General features: G+C 45.4%; 1 protein-coding gene across 7 annotated transcripts in view; it reads right to left on the minus strand.

Moving 5' to 3' along the window:
- LOC139546934 (plakophilin-4-like) overlaps positions 1–16,091 on the minus strand; it is a 123,795-nt gene that overhangs the window by 17,362 nt on the left and 90,342 nt on the right. For 4 of the 7 annotated variants that reach the window (XM_071355919.1, XM_071355917.1, XM_071355915.1 and 1 more), the window contains 4 exons: positions 15,057–15,189; positions 11,197–11,410; positions 5,178–5,361; positions 4,223–4,340 (listed from right to left, as the gene is read on the minus strand). In XM_071355919.1, the coding sequence (XP_071212020.1) occupies positions 4,223–4,340; positions 5,178–5,361; positions 11,197–11,410; positions 15,057–15,189 (649 nt within the window). Of the gene's footprint in view, positions 1–4,222; positions 4,341–5,177; positions 5,362–11,196; positions 11,411–15,047; positions 15,190–16,091 lie in introns of all 7 variants that reach the window. The other 3 variants (XM_071355916.1, XM_071355918.1, XM_071355914.1) reach the window with 1 other exon arrangement.

Below are 16,091 nucleotides of genomic sequence, written 5' to 3' on the forward strand. Positions count from 1 at the left end.
GACAGAGCCAAGTGACTTGGTGTATAGCGAGAATAGGAGAGGGCCTAGAACAGAGCCCTGGGGGACACCAGTGGTGAGAGCACGTGGTGCGGAGACAGATTCTCGCCACGCCACCTGGTAGGAGCGACCTGTCAGGTAGGACGCAATCCAAGCGTGGGCCGCGCCGGAGATGCCCAGCTCGGAGAGGGTGGAGAGGAGGATCTGATGGTTCACAGTATCAAAGGCAGCCGATAGGTCTAGAAGGATGATCTAACGAGCACACAAGGGGACAGCTTTATTACAGGCCATACTGTTTCTAACTGTCTTAATCTCCCCCACAGAAACAACAGTGACAGCACCGTCAACAAAAACACAAGGGATCTGTTGCAGCTCTGTAGAAGCCTGGGTCTGTACTTTGTCAATGGTAGGTTACGGGGGACTCTTTGGGGAGATTCACCTACTGCTCACCTCTTGGCCACAGTACAGTAGACTATATGATTACAGACATTGACACTTTCTCTCTCAGCTCATTCACTGTCAAGCCTCTAACACCTCTGTCTGATCACAGCCAAATTACATTGTTCCTCAAAATAACAGACATAGAAACAACCACACATTCACAGCCCAGTAACCTGTACAACATCAGACATTCATACAGATGGGCCCAAAACAGCACAGAAGAATACCAGAAAGCAACCTGGAACCAAAATATCCCAACACTCGTAGATAACTTCCTGGATACCACATTCACTCACAGTAAAGAAGGCATCAATCTAGCAGTAAAAAACATCAACTATATATTCAGGCAAACGGCAAAAGAAGCACACTTGAAATTGATAAAAAACAAAACAAAAAAGATCACAGATGACAACTGGTTTGATGCAGATTGTAAAATTATAAGAAAAAGAAAAAAAACTTAGAACACTATCCAACCAAAAGAACAGAGACCCAAATAATGGTGAATTACGTCTTCATTACTGTGAGACTTTAAAACTCTATATACGTACACTCAGAACCAAAGCACAGTACAACAGCAAGCAGCTGACACTAATTGAGGAGTCCATAAACACAAACAACTTCTGGCAAAATTGGAAAAAACAAAAAAATCTAAACAAGAGGAATTAGCGATACAAAATGGTGACATATGGACAACCCATTTTAAAACACTCTACAACGCCGTTCAAATTGACATAATCAAAATCCATTGGACTCCCCAATTACTGACCAGGAGCTCTATAAGAAACTTCAGGCTCTCAAATTTAAAAAAGCATGCGGACATGATGGCATCCTAAATGAGATGCTCAAACTCACTAGTGCAAAATTAAATTGGCTATATTAAAACTGTTTCATTTCTATCCTGAGTGTAGGTTATTTCCCTGACATCTGGAATCAAGGACTCATAACCCCAATCTTTAAGAACAGAGACAAATTTGACCCTAACAATTACAGAAGCATTTGTGTGAACAGTAACCTGGGGAAGGTTTTCTGTAGTATTATAAATATAAGAGTTCTAAACTTCCTTAATAAGCACAATGTCTTGAGTAAAATCCAAATTGTATTTATACCAAAACATTGCAGGAATGATCATATTTACACCCTGCAGACCCTGATAGATAAACAAGTCCACCAAAATAATACCAAAATATACGCTTGCTTTATCGACTTCCAAAAAGCATTTGATTCTATTTGGCATACAGGACTGTTCTACAAAGTTATTGAAAGTGGTGTAGGGTGTAAAACATATGACATAATTAAATCAATGTATACTGGCAATACGTGCAGCTTTAAAATTGGCAAGAAAATAACAGAATTCTTTAACCAGGGGCGGGGCCAACGGTCAGGGTTGCAATCTGAGCCCTGCACTCTTCAATATTTACATCAACGAATTGGCCACTATTCTAGAAAAATCCTCAGCCACTGGTGTTAGTCTCCAAAATTCAGAAGTTAAATGCCTACTCTTCGCAGATGACCTATGCCTGCTGTCATCCACAGCACATGGCCTACAGCCGAGCCTGGACCTGCTAGAACAGTACTGCCAGACCTGGGCCCTGGCAGTAAACCCCAAAAAGACTCAAATAATGATTTTCCAGAGAAGATCCAGATCTCGGGGAATTAGACCAAAGTTCTCAATTGGTTCAAAATATATAGGAGTACTGCACACACTACAATTACTTAGGTTTAAAAATAAGCTCAACTGGACACCTTGATGAGGCAGTGAATGAACAATTACTTAGGTTTAAAAATAAGCTCAACTGGACACCTTAATGAGGCAGTGAATGAACAGAGAGAAAGCATGCAGGGCATTCTACGCCATTAAAAAGCTAATTCAAATTGAAATACCTATTAAATTTGGCTAAAACAAATTGAATATGTCATTGAACCAATTGCACTTTATGGCAGCGAGGTGTGGTGTCCACTTGCAAAACAAGATTTCATCATATGGGACAAACACCCCATTGAAACCCTGCATGCTGAGTTCTGTAAGATTATCCTACATGTCCAGAAGAAAAACTACAAACAATGCATGCAGGGCAGAATTAGGCAAAAATCCACTAATAATAAAAACTCAAAAAAGAGCAATTAAGTTTTGGAAACATCTAAAATACAGTGACCCCCTCTCATATCATTACCAAGCCCTGCAATGCCAAGAGCTGAGCAAAAAAAAAGAGTCCCCTCATCCAGCTGTTCCTGTGGCTGAGTTCAAAAACCTGTTCTACTAACACACTGAAGCCTCAGGACCAGAACATCCAATTAATCAGGATAAACCAAATTACAACTCAGTCAAAACTAAACTATATTGCTTATTGGGAAACACATGCACAAACACAAAGCAAAATGCAGTGCTATCTGGCCCTAAATCGACAGTACACTGTGGCGAAATATTTGACCATGGTTACTGATCAAAACCTTAGAAAAACCTTGACAAAGTACAGGCTCAGTGAGCACAGCCTTGCCATTGAGAAGGGTAGACACAGGAAAACCTGGCTCCCTGTAAAGCAAAGGCTGTGCAACCACTGCACAACAGCAGAACCTGAGACGGAGCTGCATTTCCTGACAAAATGTAAAAAATATAAAACAAATTTGAAACGCTTATTCAAGGTTTCAAAGACCTCTCTGATGAGAGTAGGCTACCCGTCCTGTTGGGGGAGGACGCAGAGAGCTGTGGGTTGTCAGCGCACTACATTGCTGCCTGCCATAAGTTGAGGGACTGACAGTGTCTGACAGACCAATCAACCTGCACATGTACTCTACTGTATGCTTATTGTTATTGTTGAATGTATGGTTATTTTGACACTGTTGTCCCGTCGACAATTTTGATTCTCATTTAAAAAAATTATATTATAAATATCCAAAATAAGCTTTGGCAATATGTACATTGTTACGTCATGCCAATAAAGCAAATTGAATTGAATGGAATAGAGATAGAGTGAGAGAGAGAGACAGAGTGAGAGAGAGAGGAGAGAGTGAGAATAGAGATAGAGTAAGAGAGAGAAAGAGAGCGACAGAGAGAGAGAAGGGGGAGGGGAGAGATCTCAATCAGCACACTATACAGCATAAGAGGTTTGTTCCAGTGAAATAGTGATCAATAAGCCAGGCAAGCCGCTCTTGTGAGTGAGTGAGTGAGTGAGTGAGTGAGTGAGTGACTGAGTGAGTGACTGAGTGAGTGACTGAGTGAGTGACTGAGTGAGTGACTGAGTGAGATGTGCAGGCCTGGTGTTATCTGTAGCAGTGTAAATTAATTAGGTATGAGAGCCACACTGTGTTAACAGATTAAAGTGTCTCCACTTAGAAAGGGAGATCTGGGCTCTGACAAATGGGTTTAATTCTTTACTGTTTGATGCCCATTCAGTGGTATTTGTTCAGTAGATCACTGTGGTAATAAATGCACAGTGCGCATCCCAAATGGCACCCTATTCCCTTTACTACAGTGCACTACTTTTGACCAGGACGCATAGGGAACAGGGTGTCATTTGGGACACAAAAATCAAAGAGGGAACATTTGTAGGGGAAATAATTAACCGGAACAGCTGGCAGTCTATGAACTGTAATTGCGTGCTATTAACATTGTACACATATGGGTTGATAAAAGGCCTTCCCAATCAAGTTAGTGAGCTGTGCAAGGAGATGAGTGAGAAACGATCGAATCATTCGAAACCGGTAGGGTAGGTGTTGCCCTTAACCCCTACAGCTGCCTGCCATTGTGTGACCGTGTGTGTGTGTGTGCGTGTGTTTGTGCACAGACCTTGCTGTCGAAGTCCGAGGTGTTGACACAGGCCTTGATGACGTAGAGTAAAGAGTCCACCAGTCCCTCACAGGAACGCATCTGTTTTCTAGCCTCCTCCCCCGCCGAGCTCAGGTTCCTTTGAAACACACACTTTTCAGGACTTCTGGACACAGACATATGGCCCTACAGCACATACAAACACCCAAATAAATCACACACAAAGACAGGCACTGCAACGTACACAAACAGCCACGTAAAAATAGGAAAGACTGAGTCCCAAACGGCACCCTATTACCCATTTAGTACACCGCTTTCAACAAGGCCCCAAAGGCCTTTGGTCAAAAGTAGCGCACTGTAAAAGGGAACAGGGTACCATTTGGGAAGCAGATGAAACAGTGTTTGTGTTTGTTCCCATAGCGCGACGCTGGCGTGTGTTGTGGGGTTTACTTGCTCCGTCCCATCCATAATGGATTAGGCTCTCTGGTTGGCCTGAGCGATGCCATTACGAGTGTTTTTGAGCGGGGGAAATGAGAGCCTAGCCAAGTGTGCTCAGAGACACCGTCACCAATTAGAGACTAAACTTCTAGCAGCTGCCCAAATAGGAACCTACTCCCTACTTTTGACCAGGGCCCATAAGGGAGCCATTTGGGATACATACATTGCCTTCAAAACGAGGGCCCTGGCAGGGTGGCTGGAGAGCGAGAGTAACCTTTACTACGGCTGGGTTGCACAGTGATTATACTGACTGGGCAACCATAACATAATACCCATCAACTCCTTGCATTATGGGTGGGTTGATCAACGGCCACTGTATTGAATCTGTAAGTACACAGTCTTCTAATTCTGTGTATTTTGTTTGTACATTTTCTTTACCACACTAAATACAGTCATAGATTACCAGACAATGCTTTATTTGCAGTAGCTTTAAACATCCAGAAGGGGGTGGTAGCATAAAGCTCAAAATCTCCATTACCTCAGACAGCCACTTGTGTTCCTCAGGACCAGAGACGAGTGGAATTTGAGCTTGTGGTCATTGTCAAACGTCGAGCTGCTCCATCCAGAATGAGGTATGATCACAGTGTTTGTCAGAGTAGTTAAGGCATCCCGAATGATTGTCATCTTGACGGAATCACAGGAGGACAGGTTCCACAGCACCCCTGCAGAGAAGCAGGAGGGACAGGAAAGGGGGGGGGGGGGGGGGGGGCACGTTAGAGAGAGAGAGACGGGCCCACAAACCCCTGGTTGTGTCAGCTGTCGTGTGCAGTTAGGCTAGCCCTCCAGAGCTGCCAAGATCCAGGGCTTTTTATAGCTCAGTACCACACAGAGAGAAGAGAGGATCAGAGGAAAAATAATAGCCCTCAATAACAAATGAAAGCCATCCGCCAGCAGAACAGAGACGTCGGGCATCCGCATCAAATAGGATCTTAAAGCGCTTTAGATATCCTCAAGGCAAGTGAGGAATAAATTTTCTCTTGAGATGAACACAAGACACCACAAGATACTGGCTCAACGCATCATCTGGATAATGCAACATGTCTCCCGATATCCTGTAATAATTGTATTAGTTTCAAATGTACTTATGGTATCCAGTAATAGTCCTAGTAAAATTTGCGATGGAGGCGCCCTTTGATTCTGCATCTGCTCCAGATTAACCAGCGTGGAGCACGTTCTTTTAATCAGATGGCTGTTCCTGGAAGCAGAAAACACAGGCTGATTTCTAGAGGGCTGCAGCTCAGCTCCTGTCTAACCACAGAGAGAGAGAGAGACCCATAGAATGTGTCCCAAATAGGATCCTTTTCCTTATTTAAACGCGCTACTTTTAATGGCACCCTATTCCCTATGTAATGCACTACTTCTGACCAGATCCCTATGGGCCCTGGTCAAAAGCAGTGCACTATACAGGGAATAGGGTGCCACTTGGGAAGCACCCATAGTTACTACCTCTAAGACTGCAGGCACAGCAGAGGAGATCTATCTACACCCCACTGACTGGCTGATCTCTTTGGATGTGTGAGGATAGGAAAGCATGGGATGGGAGTGATGCCTGGTGTGTGTGTGTGTGTGTGTGTGTGTGTGTGTGTGTGTGTGTGTGTGTGTGTGTGTGTGTGTGTGTGTGTGTGTGATCTTCGTCGCTTCCTTGAGCTCTCCTCTATCCACCACAGTGTTTATGTATCCTAGCCACTGTTTGTTTTCTCTCCAATTAAACCAATGGAGGTCATCACACCCATTACTAGAGCCCAAGGGCAATTCCTAAAGAGTATGCCAGCAAGGCATAACAGACAGCCGGGTATCCCTATCCGTGGAGTTACCCGGTTCAATACAAGGTCCATTCACACTTTTATGAAATAACGGCAATAATAACCTTACAGCAGTTACTATCACGGGGGTCCAAAACCGTCCGATTTCACGTCTTCATTTCAACAAGAATAGAAAGGACAAATTCACAGCTTGGCCCGAGCGACCCATGAAAGCGTCTCTCCGGGGTTAACATTCAGCCGATGAAGCCTCTTATCTGCTCCCGCCAGCGCCGTGTGAGGCTGCATACCGAAGCTGTAACATCACCTCAGCTATAACGTGTATTCTCAGGCCCGGGAATTCATTTCAATCCAACCCCTCTGCGGTGATTTAGCACCGTTCTCTACTGGCTTAGCCTTTAGCTTCGTGTTGCCTTGGCTTTCTTCGATGGCGAACTCCCTTCGAGAACGCCCTCGGGATGAGAGCCTCGTAATGTAGTGATAATGCACGTACGTGCGCACACACGCGGCTAGAATAAAGCACCCAGGCAAACTGAAATGGTCCAGGTCTGTCTCCCTAGCCATCAACCCCCCCCACCCTCAGCTCCTCCTCATCGCCCCCTAAAGCTCTACTTGAAGAAACGGCTAACAGCCTTTAAACTGGTCCTGTTCTGCAGTCTTCTGAAACTTGGGATAAATCTGCAGCAGAGTCCAGGGAGGTGTGACTGACAGTTGTCTCTATAAAGCCCAGCGATTCCCATGTGTCACATTTGAGAGTCTGATGGAACCGCCTGTGTGAATTGTGCACGGAGGCTTGATCTCTCAGCTTGATCTGGGCTCAGTTCTATATACTGTATGTATACCAGTGGAGGTTGCTGAGGTGAGGACGGCTCATAATAATAGCAGGAACCGAGCAAATGGAATGGCAACAAACGCATGGAAACCTTATGTTCTGATGTATTTGATACCGTTCCACTCCAGCCTTTACCACGAGCCCAATTAAGGAGGCGCCAATTAAGGTGGCGCCAACCTCCTGTGATGGATATGTTAGCCAGGCACGGGAACACTAACGTAAACTAACGCCAGAGCTGGAGAGGCAATACGCTGTGACACAGGAACCAATCATCTGCCTTCGGATCGATCCTCGAAAGACATATCATTTGACTGTGGCCTAGATTTATAAAGTTAGGGAGTGTGTGTGTGTGTGTGTAAGAAAGAAAGAGAGTGTATGTGCACTTGTTTGTGTGAAAGAGAGAGCGATGGGGGAGGGGAGTGTTTGTGTGTCTCTCATAGCTTGGGAAGCAGTGATCCGGCTAAAGGGCTCCATTCCGCCCCATAATGAAATCTCCACTGAGCTTGTTATTCAGTTACTGTCTGCAGGAATGAGGTGCTGAAGCCAGGACAGCCATTATAGTACCCTGGGCTTGAGCTGGCGTGGCTTAGACGTTTAGCCGCTACTGATTGGCCAGAGTAACGGTGCGGTGGGTGTGGTCGGGTATTAACAGGCTCCGAATTGGGTGGATTAATGTGCGTAGATCAGGCATTAGTTGGCTCTGAGAGCGAGAGATTTAGAGGGGCATGTGTTGGCGTGCTGTGGAGCTGGTATGAGCGTGCAGATCTATTGCAATGCCAGACCCAGCAGTATCAATAATCAGATGAAGTGGGGGAGGGGTTGGATAGCGGTTCCTAAGAGGCTGGGGGCCATATGTTGACCTGGCCCTGAATCCAAAATGCCACCCTATCCCTACAGAGCGTACTACTTTTGAACACGGCCCATAGTGAATAGGGTGCATTTGGGACAGTCCTGTCTCTGGTCAAAGCCCAGGGCTTGCTCTAACATGCACAATCAAAAATCAAGACTAGTTCTGATAGGGTTCTTCTCCTAGGCCAGTGGGGGGCAGAGGAGAGGGGTGGTTAGTACTACGAGTTTAGTTGTCCCCCAGTCCGTAGGGTGTGGCTGACCACTACAGTATAACTGTGTGCCTGAAGCCTCAGTGTATTTCTACAGCGGCTGCAGGGTGAGCTAGGTGACAATCTGTATTCTGCCCTACATCTGAGGAAATAGATGCTTTGCAGCAGCTCCAGTGTGCCTTCCTTGATGAGCTCTGTTCAATTTCAAAAAAAGGAACACTGACCAGAGATGAGCACAGTGGGGCAGTTTTCCTCAACAGCACGCTGGAAACACACACAAGGTTAGGCTTGTAGCTGACTGTCTCCTGAACTCCTACACGTAGGTACTTCTATTCGAGGGGAGCCACGCCAACATAGAAACGCAGGAGCACAGATTCCACACATGCACACTAATGTAATATAATGTACTGTCATTTTGTTCCGTCCCAGGTTGTGTGTGTGTGTGTGTGTGTGTGTGTGTGTGTGTGTGTGTGTGTGTGTGTGTGTGTGTGTGTACCGCTGCTCTCGGGGTAGGCAGTCATTGTAAAATAAGAATTTATTCTTAACTGACTTACCTAGTTAAATAAATATTTGCGACAGCAATGATAACAGTGGGGTCACATACGGATAGACAGTGTGTTCTAGGACAGGGACGTTGTGTTGTGTTGTGTTGTGTTGTGTTGTGTGTGTGTGTGTGTGTGTGTGTGTGTGTGTGTGTGTGTGTGTGTGTGTGTATATATAGAGAGAGAGGCTGTAATGACACAGTTCAGGGCCAAGCTGGTCCGTCCATAGGGGCCAGGTGACACCTGTACTGCCACTGGGGTGACGACAACCAGGGGAGGCCTGTCCCTTTGATCTCAGAGGCCTTTTGAGGACAAGGCAATAACCACAACAGCTGCTATGGGAATCAGGGACCAGGGCTAGATTGCTTCACACGTCCCCACAAAATGACCCCCTGACCTGGGTAGAAAAAAGAAGAGAGGGGGCTCCTCCTGCTACCATAGTGGCTCACATGGAGCACAGCTGATGATCCCACTGGAATAAAGGACCACTGACATCCCGGGGAGTAGAATAAACATATCCTGCCAGTAAAGCTCAGAGGTGGGCAGGCTGAGTGCACTCTGGTACTCTTTACCATACAGTATATGGCTCTTTTCAAGGGTAGAAATATGTCAGAGGGGTGTTGGTGAGAAAATGCACCCCAAATGGCACCCATATGGTTCAGGTCCAAAGTAGTGCACTAAATAGGGGACCATTTGGGACGCATCCTAAGTCTTGTCAGTCCCAATTAGCCCATTGGCTTTGGTGTGATCACCGACCTTCTTTAATTGCATGGTATTCTGGGTCCTCAACTGCCAATTAGCCGTTTATTTTTTTTATACACACAGTCGTAAGAAGTACTCACAACACATCAAAGCAATTTAGTCCAAGATTTGTACGACACACATCTGCATTGAACTGGCCTCCCGTTTGAATGACAATGGATTAGACTGCCTAGAAGTGACCGCAATGCCAGTGATTCCATCCTCCATACTCCCTTCTGTTATAGACTGCATGTGGCTCTGATTCGTTAGTTCCTTAATTCACCCCATCAGCAAAGATTTTTCATAACTAACCCAAGATAGACCACAGCCTGTCATTTGGGAGCACATTAATCATAATCGGCAGAAAAAGCAAGCAGGTGGGCAGAGCCAAGCACGAGATCCTATTGGCGCGTTCTAGCATGTATTTGCGTATTTCCATTAGGGACCGCCTACTCTGTGTGCAATAACTCAATTCGCCCTTCAACTCGTAGACAACACAATATTTAGAAACTTTGCAATAGGGTAAAGTCTACAAAAAAAAGTTAGTCCACTCTGAAAACTGTATTGAGATCAGACGTTTCATCGATGAGAACATTTGCAGAACGTCGGACAAAATCTCTCTCGGTACCATCTTCTCCCACTGCGCTTCCTCTCATCACCATTTGGTGGTGAGTGGAAATGCCAATCGGATGCTTCAGATTTATACATTCGTGAAACATGTTTTCAGTGCCGAGGAGACCCTGAGAACAACTGGCTCTTCGTTCACCGTGCTTGGAGAAAAACCAAAACAAACACCAACTTGATTGACACGAGACCCTCCACTTCACTTACACAACTACAGAAAGGAGCAATTGGATTCTGCACTGTGCTTGTTCTCTCTGTGTATTGACAGGCTGGTGGAACCATTACACTGTAACCTGAGGTAGAGTCAGAGCTAGTCAGAGTAGAGCATGGAGCTGAGCTGTACACAAACAGCTGATTCAGTCACCTTGGCAAATGGCACCCTATTCCCCATGGGTCCTGGTCAAAAGTAGTGCGGCATATAGGGAATAGGGTGCCATTTGGGAAGTGGTTCATGTGTATTCTGGTCTGGTCCTGACCAGTTTTCCCCTAGTATCTGTCATTCAACTCAGGGGATTGGAGTTCCTCACATCCAGTGACTAATGCCAAACGACTGACGAAGCGGACTGGCAGGCTGGCGAGAAGATTAATAATTGAACAGCTCTACTTTAGGTTGTGTAGTAATGTTCCTGTCCCACAAAAACCCTGTAGTGGAACTCCAGTGGATGTGATTTGGGCAAACGTCACTGAATAATGGATGAGTGAAATAATGTGGAACTGTGACCACTGAATACGCCAGAGGGCAGAGAAAGAGAGAGAGAGAGAATAGCACACAGAGCCGTGGTGTGGAAAGGCACGGTCCGTGGAGTTCCAGGGTTAAAAAGGCTATTTTAAATAAACGCTGCTTTCTTACCCAGAAAAATCAGGGAAAAAACAAGACAGAGTGAATTCACCAACGCGCACACACACTGAATGCGCCACGCGGACACAGTCTCTCTCTTACCCGTGACCAGCTCTCTCACTTCAGCGTCTATAGTCTTCCTCAGCAGTCTGAGCAGAGCGGGGACGCCACCTGCGTTTCTCACGGCCACCTTGTTGTCGTCCGTAGCTTTCCCGTAGACCAGGTTCCTCAGAGCTCCACAGGCATTCCTCTGGACCTCCAGTGTTTTGTGGTCTAACAGGTCCACCAGGTGTTTGATTCCCCCTAGACGGCACACCTAGAGGGTGCGGAGAGTCATCAAGAAGGCCTTGGGCATAACTCATTGGTTTGTGCAGTAAAACACCACGAGAATGAAAAACGGTGAGGACAGAGATTCACTCATGCAGGATCAATATCACAAATATTTTATGAGGAACTGAACATGGATTGAGCAGGAACGTGTAGTGACTATGTTCTGAGTTAGGCTCTGACAACATAAATCTCTGACAACATAAATCTCTGACAACATAAATCTGGGCTTTGTATTTATTCATGTAAGGGATGCGGAGAATAGATACCAATGGCTTTCTTTATAACAGATGAAAGACACATTGAAAATGTAATGCATATCTTCAGCGATCGCATACAATGCCTAAACTATACACTGAGTATACCTAACTTTAGGAACACCTTCTTAATACTAAGTTGCACCCACCCTTTTGTCCCCAGAGCAGGCTCAATTCATCGGGACATGGCCTCTACAAGGTGTCGAAAGCGCTCCACAGGGATGCTGGCGCATGTTGACTCCAATGTTTCCCACAGTTGTGTCAAGTTGGCTGGATGTCCTTTAGGTGGTGGACCATTCCTGATACACCCGGGAAACTGTTGAGCATGAAAAACCCAGCATGGTTGCAGTTCTTGACAAACTGGTGCGCCTGGCACCTACTACCATACTCCATTCAAAGGCACTTACATTTTTTTGTCTTGCCCATACACCCTCTGAATGGCGCACACACACAATCCATGTCTCAATTGTCTCAAGGCTTAAAAGTCCTTTGACCAGTCTCCTCCCCTTCAGCTACACAAAAAAAATGGATTTAACAAGTTACATCAATAAGGGATCATAGCTTTCATCTGGTCAGTCTATGTTATGGAAAGAGCAGGTGTTGTTAATGTTTTGTATGCTCAGTGAAGCCCCTACTGATCTTAAGAGATCAGCTTTTCCAGCTGACGACTCCGGCGACAGTACCAGCACCCTGTGGAGCTGTGAAATTCCAGAGGGAGCTGGAGTGGAATGGAGTGGCCACCCCAGCACAGCCAGGGAGAGAAAGAGAGAGCCTCTGCAGCAGCATAGTCCTCTCAAAGCCTGGGTGAATCTCAATTGCATTTCCTTGATTCCTCACATCCTCTCTCATTGCATCTCAAAATGCATTGCAGGAAAATATCTGAGGTTCCTCCAATGAGTTATGAGAAGGAGATGAGAAGGGAGGACATGAGGAATCAAATAAATACAATTGAGATTCAGCCCTAGGGTTGTTACGGTGACCGTAATATTTGTAAAAATATTGTAAATATTTCAAAAAAAACTGTTTTCACTTTGTCATTATGGGGTATTGTGCATAAAAATAAATGCTATCCATTTTAGAGGCTGTATAAGGCTGTAACGTAACAGAATGTGGATGGGAAGGGGTCTGAATACTTCCCAATGGGTTTGGGAGAGGCGAAGGTCGAGTCACGCATCCTCTGAAATATGACCTGCCAAACCGTGCTTCTTAACACCCATCCACTTAACCCAGAAGCCAGCTGCACCAATGTGTCGGAGGAAACACCGCCCAACTGGCGACCAAAGTCAGCCTGCAGGCGCCAGGTCTGCCACAAGGAGTCACTAGAGTGCAATGAGCCAAGTAAAGCCCTCCGGTCAAACCCTTCCATAACCCGGACAACGCTGGGCCAATTGTGCGCCGCCCTATGGGACTCTCGGTCACATCCGGTTGTGATACAGCCTGGGATCAAACCCACTGCGACGCTACGCTACGCTATGCTATGCTATTCGGAAGGCCTGAGACAGGTTCAGGATAATCGTCCATTCTAAATCTAAACAAATTTCACACATACAGAATATTATTTAGTACATGTAAAAACAAGATTAAATTAAGAATAGTCTGATGGGTGACAATATTATCACTTGTGAATGATGCTCAGCGTGCACAGTAAGGCAAGAAACAGCGCATTCCTTTTGTTTTTGCGACTTTTTCCAAATCGTAGTCGCACACCTCATGTAGCCTCAAGGTTTGTATCACAACTAAAATTAAGCCTAACTGGCATATATAGGCGGCGAGAGAGTTTCAAGTTTGGGGGAAGATAATTCTCACCTTTAAAACGCAGCTATATAATAAAAGCATTACATGCATAAATCGCATTTCCGGTCACCTTTTGAGAACAGTGTTTTCCCGCTAATTGATTGCATGTTGGAACATTTGCGCTTATAGACTACTGCCGTGTGTGTTCTGATCTGTTGCATCAGCCTCATTGCTTTTTTATTTTTTAATAGTTTGATGCGAGTGGTTGTATTCATTTGGGATCTATCACATCCCACAACTGTCCTAGAGTTTGTTTTGAATATTTACTCTACAAGTTGACTAACTTGTGTACTCCGGGGGATAGGAGATTGACATACTGTAGGCTAGTGCTTTTGCTGTTAGGCCTACTCATCTTGTTGGCTGAGTAAAATGGGACAGTTCTTCTAGCATCTTCAATATGCGCCTCGGAATTCGATAAGGACGCGCACAGTTGCGTCCCCGATGTGTCGGTCTTCACTTGTAGCCTACTTCGGGGCTAAATTGCCTGTGAGAAGGACTTGATCACGTGAGCGGCATTGGCTAATAAGAATTGAGATATCTGAAAGAGCCATGTGAGTGAGAGGTGCTTCGGAGCATGGCGATTGGCAGCCGGGAGAAGGGAATTATAATTATTATATTCAGCCCGAGGGCACATTGGGCCACTTTGGTCGCAAGGCATGGATTGATTTATGGGGCATTACGTCCACACAAGGGGGATGCCGCCGGGAAATTCGAGGCTTGGTGAAAATATTATCAAGTGCTTGTCGAATTGCGAATGAAAGACTGATGAAGTGTGTGCAGCTTGCGCAAGAAACAACGCAGAACTCATGCCTTTCATGCAACTTCGCATCATGCAGCCTTAGAATGTATTCAAAATGAAAACATATAGCCCAACGTTTGTATCACAACTAAAGTTGCATAAATATCCCTAAACTAAGCATATTGGAGGACCTGTTTCTTCGTTAACCGCTCAACACAGAACAGCCGCATGTACGCACCACGTCGGAAATCGTTTGGAGAAAATAGCCTTTCTATTTTACTCAGCTATGTTCAATAGTATTCTTCATGCTATAAAATAATATAAAATAATGCCAAATCTTGTCTGCTAAATGAACTAGTGTAGCCCACAGCCATATGGCATAGCCAGATCAGGACCTAACATAAGGATAATTCAGAGTATGCTATTCTGTTCTTCTGAAATAGACTACATTTTCTTCATATCATGTTTCTTTAGATCTGTCTAAAATAAATAATGGATTTAATGTGAAGGTGTAGGCTATATTACATGGATTCATTAGACTTTTTAAAAATGTAGATGTTCCAAAGGTCTGCATCAGTGGCTTTTAGGCTAAGCGTGGAAGTCAAGAGATGCTAAACGTGTTGATGTTCATTAAACGGTCATTTACCATGAGACCGGCAGTTAAATCAAATCAAATTGTATCCCCTTTTATCCCTAGATATTTACATGACAATCACTGGCTGACAGAATGTCATGACTGCCATGTCCCTAACCCCCCCCCCCCCCCCGGGATGGGCAGCACATCACAGTGATTTGCATGCTGGGGACTAACGAAGGATCTGGGGCGCAGTCCGTACGTAATGTACCTCCGCCTTGACTCGATTATCTCCGAAGCACAGGTGCTGCAGGTATGCGGCGGCATTGGCCTGCACCGAGGGGAACTGGTGCTGCAGCATATGAATGACCTCAGGCAGCTCGGGGTCACGCCAGGCAAACTCCCTGGAACACAGACAGAGAGATATCAGACACACACGCACAGAGACACACACAAATCAGTACAACGTCAGCACACAACAACTATCCACCCACTGTCCACAGGGCTGGGGCACACGGCTATACGTTTCAAGCCCAGGAAATGACATTGACATCTATTACACTGCAGGATTGTTGCTTTTCTCCCAATATATAAAAGGATAAGATTTCACTCCGGTTTCATTTGTAAGTCTTGCCTTTTGGAGAGTCACTGCGATGAGCTTCTCCTGATTCATGAGGCGTCATTGAATCTGTCTAAAAAGACGTCGACTAGAATGAATGACCTTTGTGACAAGAGAAAAGCGTAGATATTACTAAGTCTGCGACTGGTTCAGAACTTGTATTTATCTCTGACCGCCAAAAACTCTTCTGAAAAGAAGAGGAAATGAGAAAGTAGCAAGGTGGGGTGCACGTCCACATTCTGACAGAATTGGCTGTGTTGATGTGTGGTGTCGGCTGTAACGCGCCAGCCCTTGCCTCAGCGAGTTACATGAAGCAAGATGCCAGTCCAATCAAATCAAAAATTCAATTTTCTTCTAAATTACCTCGGGGACACAAACAGTTGATACCATCACCACTGCTACATGTCATCCGTTTGGCAGTAGAGACCCAGTTGATGAGACCCTACTTTTCTTAGTACAGGTGCTTTTAGGCCTGCCTCTGGATTGTGACCCAAATGGCACCCTACTCCCTTTATAGTGCACTACTTTGACCAGGGCCCATAGCCACTATATAGGGGAGAGTCAGGAGACACCCTGGGTCTGAGCATGGTCTGCAGTGTAGAGCAGGCAGGGAGGGAGGCCTGCTGTCACCCTCTCAGCTAGAGCAGGACTCCGGGTGTGAACAGCACTCCCAAGGTCAGGGGTTTA

The sequence above is a fragment of the Salvelinus alpinus genome, chromosome 20 (assembly GCF_045679555.1).
Source record: "Salvelinus alpinus chromosome 20, SLU_Salpinus.1, whole genome shotgun sequence".
Classification (NCBI taxonomy): domain Eukaryota; kingdom Metazoa; phylum Chordata; class Actinopteri; order Salmoniformes; family Salmonidae; genus Salvelinus; species Salvelinus alpinus.